The sequence below is a fragment of the Fulmarus glacialis genome, unplaced genomic scaffold (genome assembly GCF_000690835.1).
Source record: "Fulmarus glacialis isolate BGI_N327 unplaced genomic scaffold, ASM69083v1 scaffold307, whole genome shotgun sequence".
Taxonomy (NCBI): Eukaryota; Metazoa; Chordata; class Aves; order Procellariiformes; family Procellariidae; genus Fulmarus; species Fulmarus glacialis.
Window position 1 is genome coordinate 23,610 of NW_009222369.1, and position 12,456 is coordinate 36,065.

The window sequence follows — 12,456 nt, forward strand, 5'->3', positions numbered from 1 at the left end:
GATCCCACCACAAAAAAGTTTCCAAGTTGCAGCTGAAAAATCCAACTTCTTTGTTTGTTACCAGCTTTTATTGTGCTTTGAGACCCTCCTAACTCCTGTATGATAGTGTGACACTCTGGGGAGAGAAAGTTTCTGTTCATAGCTTTTGGTGAATGCATCAAAGTGCAACTGAAATGTTTCTTCTTTATAAAGACTTATTCTGTTTTTCCTACAGCACGAGCTTTCTGATGGTGACTTGGATATAGATCTTGCTGGAGAAGATGAGGTGAACCACCTTGATGGTAGCAGCTCTTCAGCTAGTTCGACAGCAACTAGTAACACTGAAGAAAATGATATTGATGAAGAAACTATGTAAGTAACTTAAAATGCCTTTCAGATCATCGCCTTGTCTCCCAGAGTAATCATCTCAATTCCAGGGGAAACTGATTCATTTGCCATATCACAGTTATGATGTGTGGGGGATTCCAATGCAATGTGAGGGGTGTTTCCTACACTGGAAACAACATGAACTGATATAGTTAACGCTAAACATTGAATTTTTGGTCAGCTAGTTACTATCTTTCTGATCTCTTCATTTATTTTAGTGTTGTATTCTGTGATAGTCTGTGAAAGTTCTTTCCCAAAACACTATTAAGAAATCTGTTTCTACACTGTAACGAAAGAGAGGTTTGGTATTAGGAAGTGTTGTAGTAGTAGTAGAGTGATAATACAGACAGTTACTTAAACTAGAGAATTTAAGCTTCTTAGCTGAGACGATAATGTCAAATCCTAGAATCTTCATTAAAACATGAGAATGTGTTGTAACACATACAAATATAGAAGCTTGCAGGATCACATTTTACATTCTAGATACGTATGACACTTTTGGGCTCACTTGGTTAGTGAGTCAGTCATTGAATTAACACACTTTGATTTGTTCAGTTTGTGTAGCTTGGAATGCAGAAAATACTATTTACAGTGCTTCGTGTTGTTTTCAAGGTATGTGCCATAATGTTTAACAAGAGCTGACAGAAGCTAATAATTGTATTCTCCTTTTGTCACCCCAATGATCCCCTAAGGTCTGGAGAAAATGATGTGGAATATAGCAGTAATATGGAGTTGGAAGAGGGAGATCTCATGGAGGATGCAGCAGCCGCTGCTACTCCTGGAGCATCAGGTATGAAAAACAGCCTTCAGAATTCCCATATATGTGAAACGCTGCTGGATTCCTTCCGCTGTTCTTCTTGGAAGCAACACCAAGCTGTGTGTTCTGCAGGCATTTCTATTTTTGGAAATGCTGCATCATGTGCTTTGTACTGATTGTTGCAGTGTAGCAGGAACATTTCATTGGTTCAATAGAAAAAAAAAAAAAAGGAGTAATTTTCTGAATGTGCTTGTTTAAAAAATGATACATAAGTTTGGAGAGAGGCTTTTCTGCCTCTTTGAAACCCCTTCCATTCCGATTGAAAGTAGACTGACAAGAAATTTTTACTGATGTCTGTGTGGCCTCTGAATGCGTGACACATTCACTTAGGTTTTAGTGCACTGTAAAACCTGAGGTATGTGGAGGGAATCAAGTAAAGAATCCTTACAAGTCAAGCAGAAATACATTTTAAATGCAATAATGAAAAGTCGCTCTAAGATTTCTTGCAGCTTAGAGATGATTGTAGCCCAAATTAGCCATAGGTTAATAAGATTCTGAAAGAAATATATGTATATTGACTATAAGTATATTTATTTATGGCAAAGATATCAGAAGTGGCATTCACTGGAAGTGGTATTTATGCTGCTGTGGAAGTCTGCTAGTGCTTGAAAGACAGAATTCCTTAACTGTCCTGCTTTTAGCTGCTGTTTCAAAGCTTCTTGAAAATTTCTTGTGAGCTAGGAAGTTGAGGGACGTATCTGTTTCCTTCTGAAAGGATAGCCTTTAGAGTAGGAGCATAGAGGTTGTAGAAACAGCATTTATTTAGGAGCTTTTAGAAAGTACTTTTTAACCACATTTGTAAAAGCTGACACAACCTCTTCACTTGAGCTTCTTGCATTTACCTGCCTGCACTATTTTCCAGTCTGAATGTTAGTAGTGTCACCTGTCTGTGTTGGAGGGGAGTCCTACTAAACTGTACTTTAATCTCGCAGATCTAACTGTTTTCTTCGAAGACTTTTCATCTTTTGAGTGCCTTGGCCACTATGTAATGGGAACATCGTAACACAGAGCAGAACTCAACTGAAGATCCCCTCTCCCTTAATCTAATTAAGTGGAGAAACTTTATGTGCATTTCTTCAGAATAAATGCTCTTTGTATTGATTTGTTTACCAATCTATTTATTAAGAGATTTACATAAAATATGTGAAGTGAAACCTTCCCCCCCCTTCTTTTTTTTCCCCTCTAGTGCTTTTTAGCTTAAACTTTTAGTTAGAAGCGTATCTGATTGCTTTCAGAATCCATAAATCCATGAAATAATGCTGATATCTTGTTAAGTTTCTTGGAATGTTTTCATTCCTCATCTGCTTGTAGAACTCTGTCTTTTTGTTTTTACAGGGAGTAATGCATCACCTGTGTCATGTATATGCACACTTGTAACTCTTCCTTAGGTACTAGCCATGGCTACACCAGTGCAAGTGGAAGACCTTCACGGCGGGGAGGAAGTGCCCTAGGCTCAACAGCCAGTAGCAGTTTACTAGATCTAGATCCCTTAATTTTAATCCACTTGTTGGATCTAAAAGAGAGAAATGGTATGGAAAACCTTTGGGGCCTTCAGCCACGTCCACCTGCCTCTCTTCTGCAGAACCGAGGTAACTGTACATCACATATCAAATGATTTAATTCCAACCTGGAAATGCCTCCGAGAATGCAGTTGCAGAGTTAAAAGCAGATCTGAGGAGGGGAGGGTGAAAAGAGGATGACAAGCAGTCCTTTTCATTGGTAGCTAAACTTCCATGTCCTCATCGGTATGCTGCATCTTACTGCCTGCTCTAGCACATCCTTTGTCTGAATGGTTGACCTCAGCTTGAGAACGCCAGATGACTCAACTAAAAACAGAAGTGTGTATCAAGGAGGGTCTTCTTGTCTTTTCTTGGGAGATGTGTCTGAACTGGCTGTCTGTTTTGTGTAGCAACATTGTAGAGATACAGTTCATGCAGTTTCTTTGACAACAACTGTGGGAGATGAATGAAAGGTCCTTTTCTAGAACGGGTTGGCACTGAAAGATAAAACAACACAGAACAGCTATCTGCTGGGAATGCAGTTACACTTCTCGCTTCACGCAGTTTGTACACCTAGTGGTTGAGAGTACTAGGAGCACGGCGTATACTAACAGGAAAATAAATCCTGGAATTTACTTCTGTATGAAAAAGGCATTTAAAACAGAACTAGAAAATTGTGTGTAGTAGTATGGCTGGAAAAGCACATGTAAGCACTTGCGGAAGGAAAATGGATCAAAATGTCAGGAGCCAAAAATATGATGGTATTTAAATAATTGAAGACTTCGAAGAGTATTTGTGGTTCAGTTGGGATCCTTCAACGGAAAACACCAACTAACTTCATGTACAGCAAAAGCAAGATAGCGGGCAATTCTGTCACCCATAGCTATTACCGAAGGTTGCTTGTTTCTCTTGTTTTGTTAATGAAGAATTGAAATTAAATCAAACCTCAATAATACATTTATCGTGATTAACACTTATTTGGAGCTAGCTGGCCCACTACCGCAACATCTTATTTCAGGTCATTCTGAAGCAACCATTTGGTGACTTAATAGAACAGAAGAGAAATAATGGTCCATTTGCTACAAATAAATGCTTGCTTTTGCTGTAACAATGACATTGGTGTTACTGAATCTAAAAGCTATCTCAAACTATTTGTTCCTTTGTGATTAGCTTTTTAAATGTAGTCACATAAACAATCAGATTAATTTTCAGCTGAATGCAATCCATATTTCCAAAAATGGAACTCACTTCCATAAGTACGAAAAGGGGAGGCAGCACATGAACTGTAGGTCTTAGCTCTGTTTTGCCTGGAAAAAGGCCTAGGCAAGAGGACCTTAAGAGAGGGCATTGCCCTTTGTGCCGTACTACTTGAGCAAGATTAAGCTCTCCTCTTGTGTTGAATGGCTTCCTGGTCATCTTTAGCTACTGGCTACACAGCTGAAATTACCTGTTTTGCTGAGGTTCCCTTAAGGTTTGACTGTTCCCAGAGCTTATTCAAGTCAGTCAGCCAAGAGAAAGCTGCCATTACATTTGGAGTTTGCTAGACTTCACCTCCTAAGGTGAAGGTTTATAAGAGCCACTTGGCTTTATGGTTTTGAACAGCTGAATTTGCAGTGAAACACTTACAGAATTTATAACGCTTCAAGTAGACATCAAAGTTGATCTAATTCTGGCTGAGCAGCATCTAGGCTTACTCAGATATTAGCTCCTCGACCTGATCTTCTGGTGTTAGGTACTTAAGGGAATTCCTTCCCTAGTTTCAGATTTCTTTGAGTTCTATATGTTAAGATGATAAGTTGGTGGTATGAGAATCTTACACACACGCTCAACAAATTTTATAAAAACATGTAACAAATTTGACATAAACTGGCAACCAGGCTTGTGAACTCAAGCTTGTCTGGCAATGTAGAGTAGTAGCTCAGTCGTCATCAGAATTCATGCAGTAGTATTGGGAGCCTTGGTTCTTCCAGTGAGTGAGTTCTGGGGCCTTTTTCCATGGCAGGCAGGGAATGACAGTCTGCTGTCCAGGTAGCTGTGCAGTGCTTGGAACCTAAATACTATGGTACCGTACCAGTACAGAAGAATGTCTCTCTCTCCCTCATTTTTATAGCAGGGCAAATGGTAGAATTCTTACAGCTGTTAAAACCAGATGTCTGTTTTTATTTGAGAACAGTTTTACTTACTTGTGGTGTTCTTTAACTTTTCCTTTTGATAAAGCATCATCCTATTCTCTAAAAGATCGAGATCAGCGGAGACACCAGGCAATGTGGCGCGTGCCACCTGACTTGAAGATGCTGAAAAGACTTAAAACTCAGATGGCTGAAGTTCGAAGCAAAATGTCTGATGTAAAAAACCAACTATCAGAAGTGAGAAGCAGCAATGCTGGCTCATGTGATGGACAGCCCAGCTTCTTCTCCATTGAGCAAGGTGCTTTAGCTGCCTGTGGAACGGAAAGCTGCAGCAAGCTGCAAGAAATAGGAATGGAACTACTGACAAAGTCTTCAGTGACCAGTTGTTACATAAGGAATTGTAAGTGCATAGAAAAGGGGGGATTTAAATGTCACTCTTACAGATGTCAGTGGTATAGGTGGTTTATACATCCAGGCATCTGGAAATAGACCTTTTATAGTTACTCATACTTAAGTTCAGCTGTAAGAATCCAGAAACGTAAAACCTTTCAGTAAGTAAATGTTACTATTTCAGCCCTTCTCGGTAAAAGCACCAAAACTTTTGCTCCACAACCAGTAGCACACCTAATGCAGTGAGAATGTTCTGAAGTTTAATCCAGTATCAGACTGCTCCTAGCTGAAGGTCATTTCTTGTTGACTGCTGCCCTGCGTCTGGCCCGTCTATGAACTTGAGGATGTTTCGTGATGCTTGCCAGTGAAAAAAATTTAAAAATTCCAGACTTGCTATACTTTAGTAACTTGAAATCTTGCTAAAATTCAAGTAAGCCAAGGTTCTCTCTGGAGAGACTTTGCCTTTTGAAAAGTGACTTCTTTCAAAGAGGTGTCTGTGTATCAGTCTGTTCAGGTACTGTCACTGAGTCCTACTGGCAGCACTGGTAAGCCAGTGTGGAATCTTTTGGATACCAGCATGAAGGCCGCGCAAGTGCTTTGTTGCTTATGATCCCGAACAAAAGCACTTGTTAATCCTCTTTCACTTCCCTGTTGCCTGGGAGAGATGATTTTCCAGCTTTCTGGGTTCTGATTCAAGTTATTGCTTGCATTTTGGAGCCAAGATGAGTAAGAAATACATTATAAACATGAGCGGACTAAAGAACTGGTAGAATAGTTCTGTTCCTCTCCGTCTCTTTCAATACTGACCTGCAAAACAGGGCTTTTGCAACTCCAGCAAAGGTCTGTTTTGCATTTCATCACTTACATAGAGCAGAGAATTTATTCTCTGATGGTGCACATGAAGAGAAAGAGTTGTGTCTTGAAGTTTGGAGCCCTGAGTTGTGCCATCAATAAGCCATGGAAGGATCAAGCCACTTCATTGGAAGTGCTAGCTTTTGTGCGTTATATGGTTTTTAATACCACCTCTTTCCTTAGCAAATGCCTAATCCCTCAGAGGTTACTAAGGCATTGGGCAGTCACTTCATTCTGCATCAGAACGAGAGGAACAGGCATACAGTGCTCTGTAAAACAGGAGCAATCTTCTGACTTGCATTGAAGCCTAGATCCCCCACCTTTATGGGGTGTGGTGACAGCAGAACTTGGTGTTTTGCTGTTCTGGTTACCACTCCTCCACTCTTCTACCTAGAGGAGTTTCTGTTGCAGGATCCACACTGACACATGCTCAGGGAATGGTTAGTTTGTCAAGTGGTAAACAGTGTGAGCCCCATAACCTGCCTTTCACTCTTGCTTTTGAGGTCCTTTGTTACCTTGGACTTTGAATTTAAGAGCCGAAGGGATGGTTTTGGCTATCCTTATCCTTTACACTTTCATGATGGCTGAAGCAATCTGGATGATGGCTTCCTGAAGGATGTCTTAATGTAAGGCAGGTGAACATGACGTGTAGTCTTGGCCGCATCCATAGTTAGCTAAGCTTTCCTCTAGCCCACATCTTTGACAGGAAGCATGTGGAAGGAGTTTTGTGCAGGATTGGGAGTTAATGAGCAGTGAGACTAATATGGAGCTTAACTTCACCTAAAACAAGCATAAAGACAGAATACTGCAGCAGTTTGGTTGAACACTTGTCACATTTTAAAATATTTTTGCAGCTGCAAGTAAGAAAAGTAATTCACCCAAACCGATTCGCTCTGGAGCAGCAGGTAGTCTGTCTTTACGAAGAGCTATGGACTGTGCAGATAGTAATCTTCGTTTAAAGGGAGACGGTCAAACTTCTGAAGGTAAACAAGATCATCTTGTGTGATGTGATGCATCTGTTGTACAAAAGCTTTTCAAGAAGTCTTTTACTTGGCAACTGAAGTTTCCCTGAAACTTGACTGGATCCTCTCTCAAATCTAGTTAACGTTATTGTACCTGTGCAGACCTTTGGTAGCTGATCTGCTGTGAAACAGTGCCACACAGTTGATTTATCGGAACATAAATATATGTGTTACGTGTTACTTCTGGTCTCTCTGAAGATGTTGCAGGAGCTAAGTTTATGGTGAAAATCATAGATCAAAAAGTACTGACCCAGGCTTAAATTGTGACTTAAAGGGAATTCAAGAAAACTCTGGATGCATGTGGTGAGAGAATTGTATGATATTGCTTCTCCTGAGTTTTATGATGCCCTTCCTTAACTGGTAATGGAATGAAATACCTAACACAGGAATTGGTATTTTGCCCCTCTCAAGTGTTCAGAGAAGGAATGGAGTATCACAATTGTTTTCTTATAATGCTAAGTAGATATAGAAGGCTTGGGTGAGAAACTGGAAAATACTGTAAGGTCATTCCACAGTGTAACTGTAACCTTTGTGCCCAGTTTCACCTTTGTCCAAGACTAGGAAGGCTGCCTTACTGCAGCCAAACGGCTTTGCATTGATAGCTGGGAAAAATGACAGCGAAGAGGGTGTCTGTGTTACTAGAAGATAAGTAGGAGATGTTTTAAGTGCACAAGATGGGGAAGGATTAATCTGTACTTCCCTGAGTCTCCCATCAGAAATGGCATCTGGAATGGAAGCTCTGTGTGTTTAGAGAGTGGATATCAAATGGTATGTGTTGCCCGTACGTTGACTTGAAAATGTAAGGTTTTAAGAGTGAGGGTGGGGAAGGTGTGCTTGTGCGTACACATGTTTGGAACCAAACTGGTGATGTAAAACAACTGGATGTTTAGCCTTTTGAGATAAGGCTGGATGTGCTTTGAGTTTCTCTCCCTCTTTTCTCAGGTGGCATAGGGAGTTCAAAGTTGAGCAGTCGGCATCACTCTGCCAGGCCCCTGGCTAACAGCAACGCTTCTGAGGCACTGCCTAAGCCAGAGGAAAGACCTTGTGAAGGTTCAGATTCGGATGTGGGAGTTTCCGGCTTAAATGGCTTAGCTGCTGTAGAGAAGACCAGAAAAGTTGGTGCTCTAGGGTAAGGGCTTTATTCTTTTTTTCCCTCTTGTTATCTCCTCCCCCACCCTCCCTTGATCTAGAAAGGAAAAATACCGATCTGCTAAAACAGGTGCTTGTAGCGTGGAAGAGAAATTACTTTGAAGTTTACTTGGTTGCCGCTGTTCCCTCTGGATATCAATTTTTGGTTTTATAACTAGGTTACAAGTCATCTTTTCTTCTACTTTTTCTTTTTTTTTTTCCTTTTTCTTTTTTTTTTTATTTTGATCAGCCGTGGATGTAGTCTGAAACTTTGATTTGAAAGGCAGGCCCAGTCTGTTTTCCCACTATTCCTTGCAAAATATCCTCTAACTGAAAGTTATCACTCTTGATTTCCTCATTTAAGACAATATTTTTCACCGTGACGCCCACTTTTCAGCAACTTCATAATAACTTCCTGTTGGCTAATTAAGCTAAGTGCAATGGAGTACTCAGTTGTGAGGTTTTTCTTTCTAAATAGCAAGAGTCACCATTTTTGGAAAATACTCATCATAAACTTTTCCAGGTTTTTTTTTTTTTTTAAGATTTTAAATATTTCTAAATCAATCAAAGCTGTAAGTTTAAGTGGATATGCAAGAGACTTAAACAGTGAGTAAAACTAGATGTGGCACTAAAAGGATTTGTTTCCATAGCTGGATTAAAGCTGAATTTCTAATGTGGGTTTTTGTATTTCTCCTAAATTCTTTCTTAAGATCAAATTCTAAAGGATGTCGTACAGAAGGAGCGCAGTCAGGTGGTCTGGAAAATAACTCTGAAACTGGTGAACTGCAGGGTATGCTTTCTGAAGGTGCTTCCGCAGGGCCAGAAGAAGGTAAATCAGATGTTGTAGAGGGCAAATGCAGCATGACAACACTCCAGTCTATAATGATTCATTTCTGTAGTGGAAATGGCTTGAAGGGGAAAGAAAAGGAGGGGAAAAAAAAAAAGTGGGGGGGTGTGGGGGGGACCAAACCCCAAAACCTGTTTTCATGGCTGTTGAACTTTTCTGTAACATTTGGCAGCTGTAGTATAAATCTGAATGAGGAGAGAACATCTCTCTGTCGCTGCTGTCTGTGGTTTCTCTTTTGGTGATGTTACAGTACAGCAGGAACGTGAAGACCCGGCAGATAATGTTCTGTGGTGCCATCTATTTCTCTGGACTACTGGTTGCATTTGTACCTCTTGATATGCCTCCAGGTCTTTGCTTTGGTGTTCAGTTGCATGGCCTTGAAAATAATTTCTCATTTAATTAAAATAGTAGCCAGTGACCTTGGCTTTTAAGTCTTCTGCCTTCAGGGACAAACCACATTGGTAACTACCTCCACATCTGCACTAGAATCTCTCCAACACTTCATTCGTGTCGGGTGTTGTGGTACGTAAGCCAGTTTCCTTAGAGACTTGGAGGAAACTTTCCCCCCTCCCTTCCTGCATCCTTTCCATGCTGGAAAAAATATTACTGCCTTTTTTTTTTTTTTTGAAAGTCCACGTAGAAGAGTTTTTCTTATCTTGCTAAAACTCTCCTGCCTTCCACCCCTGCACTAATTTGAATTTCAATGACTGAATTGTAGCGCAAAGCCTATATTAAGGTGCCAGCATCCATCTCTATCTGCAGTGTGCAATATTGTGTAGGAGTTGGCATTTACAGAAGGTCTCTCAGTGACAAAACTGAATTTCTGCTCTTAGTCACTGCAGCGTGATCGTGATGCGCTCCCGCAGTTCTCCTATTATAGCAGAGAGCCTAATAGGAAAATGTTTTAAAAACTGAAATACTTCATTGTTAAAAACCCCAGGAAATAAATATTACATTTTTTCTTTCCTTTCGGAGGAAAAACTACAGTAGAGTTGGCACCTCACTTAACTACTTGCTGCTTCTTAGCAATGAGTATCAGCTCTCAGAAGTAAAAGAAGAGAGCAAACCCCTTCTGTCACCTACAAAACTGTACAAAAGGGAGAGTTTTGACTGCTGTCAATGCACACTCAAGGTCTGGCAAAACAAAAGAAGCCACCTTGATTATCAACAGCTATGGTTCTTTTTTGTTGAAAAGTATGTTTTTTGTGTGTGAGACTTGAATAGAGTATTGCTGCTGGAAGGATCTGGTAGGTACATCTGCTCCACAGGTCATACTACCTCTTAAGTGTTAAAAAAACCACCTTTATTTTCTGTCCTAATTGTAGAGGTAGACTGAGCAGCTGGCAGGGGAGTGCAGCTCAGACAGGGAGGAGCTGTGGACACCTGAGTCTGCACTCAGCTGGTGGCACGATGGAACTGCTCCTCTTGAGCTAAGCTGCACAGCAAAATGAGGCTGTTTTCAAAGGCGGTACCCACTGTTCTGTCAAATTCCTTAGTGCTTTGGTAAACACATTTAGCTCTGAACGTTCCCTCTTGTTCTCCTGCCAGCTCTTGGTATTTGATATGGGTAACTCTTATGTGTGAAGAAGTTGAATGCTCCAGATACATAGATCTTGCTGCCATCACCTTTGCTTTGTGGTTTTTGGTTTTTTGGGCTTTTTTGCAGTCGGGGTGTGTCAGAAGCATGTCCTTCATCTCCTACCAGGAATGAGCAGTGACAGTGACATTGAATGTGACACAGAAAATGAAGAGCAGGAGGATGCCACCTCTACCTCGGCGGGGTTTAACCATGCCTTCACTGTCCAGTCCTCAAGCGAAGGTAGAATTGACTGTGTGAGCCCAGCCCACCTTCCCAAATGCTCCCGTGAGTCTGCCTCAGAGCTCCTGTAATGCAGAACGCTGCAGAAGCAGAGATCGCTGGTGCTGTAGAGGTATTAAAGCTCAAGCAAGTGCCAATAAGATTTGGAACTCCTCTCTTGGGATCCTAATTAAAAACACGAGAGGGGAACTCTTTCTAGCCTTGACAAGTCAGTTTAGGTGAGTCTCCCGGGGAAGTGTTAGAAAACCCGTAGCTCTAGTTCTTGTGAATTGGAACTCCCTGTGTACTGGGATCGGCACTCTAAGTCAGCTAATTTCAGGGAGGTAACCACTGCCTTAGACATGGATTTGCATCTTAATTGGCAGGAATGTGCTTTGAGCACTTCAGTGTAGTTTGAAAAACTCATCTCGTATTTCTTTGAAAAGCTTTAACCTTCTGATCAAATTAAAAGCTGTAAGGTGACATCTGACGCTAGATGAAGTTGACTTTTGGCCTGAACAAGCATCCCACGCCACATTAGCAGCATCGCCTAACAACTCGGCTCAGTAATTGGAGTTTGCTGCTTCGGTGCATGTCTGCAGCAGGCTCTAAAACTTCACAACTCATCAGAAGAATCAAAACATTGCTCATATCTGTGCTTGAATTAAAGATATTTTAAATTTAAAACCCTGTGGCAGTCTAACTCTGTGTCAGGCATATTGTGTACCGGTATATTAGGGGTGAGGTACAACACGGTGGGCCCTGCAGGTGATGGAATGTTAACTTGCTGTGTTCCGATGGCTCATCTGGTACAGGTTACTGGGTTTTTGTTTGTTTTCAGCCTCAGACCGGTGCTTAATGTTCCCAGAGAGTGATGAAGTCGGTCCGGATGATCTCAGCTTTGCTACTGGAGAAGACAGCACCAGGTAATTGTAACTGCTTGCCTTAGCCAGCCTGTGAGGTGGCTGTAGCCCTGGGATTGCACCTTTCCCGTACTGATCCTCGAGCTGCAGCGATCCGAGGCGACGTCCATCTTACTGTGAGTAGTGAGGCGGGTGTTTGCAGAGTCTGACGTGCTGTGGTCTGCCTCCAGGAGACCAACAGAGACGGTGAGCCCCTGCTCTGCTTCTGCGTGGCTACCCTGCCTCCCCGGGGGCCGTGCGGCTACCTGTGTTTTTAAGGCAGTCTTTAGAAATTACACAGTGCTGAGGGAGGGCTGGCTGAGAGAGTTTTGCATGCTTACGTAATCATCAGTAGAAAACTTTGATTGGATTTAAGTACCTGGCATAAAATTTTGACTCTTAAGGTTGTATTTGCTTGAAACCTTAAAGCTGTCCCAGTACGAGGGTTTTCAGTGAAAGCTGACTTTCTCTGGAGCAGATAGAGAACGGGCTTGGGGCCTGAAGACCTGCCAGCTCGTGTCCCTGGGAAGAGATGCATTTATTCACTGGAGCTTAGTCCAAGGCTGTTGTTCATGGCTGTGTGCACACTCCATTCTGTTGAACACCCTTTTGTGTGGTTCTTCTACACTCGTCTTAAACCTGTTACTGGGGCAAAGTGACCTGTGAAGGCCTTACACTGACGGTTGCATTCCTGTTGGCTCCGGCC

The 12,456-nt window shown here is 41.7% G+C and overlaps 1 protein-coding gene across 1 annotated transcript in view; it reads left to right on the plus strand.

Moving 5' to 3' along the window:
* The window catches only part of TRIM37 (tripartite motif containing 37), a 33,960-nt gene extending 22,182 nt beyond the window's left edge, over positions 1-11,778 (plus strand). The window contains exons 15-23 of the mRNA XM_009581408.1: positions 215-351; positions 1,059-1,156; positions 2,572-2,772; positions 4,900-5,211; positions 6,908-7,036; positions 8,018-8,204; positions 8,914-9,032; positions 10,717-10,869; positions 11,690-11,778. Coding sequence (XP_009579703.1) covers positions 215-351; positions 1,059-1,156; positions 2,572-2,772; positions 4,900-5,211; positions 6,908-7,036; positions 8,018-8,204; positions 8,914-9,032; positions 10,717-10,869; positions 11,690-11,778 — 1,425 coding nt within the window. The remainder of the gene's footprint in view (positions 1-214; positions 352-1,058; positions 1,157-2,571; positions 2,773-4,899; positions 5,212-6,907; positions 7,037-8,017; positions 8,205-8,913; positions 9,033-10,716; positions 10,870-11,689) is intronic.
* The last annotated feature ends 678 nt before the right edge of the window (positions 11,779-12,456 follow it).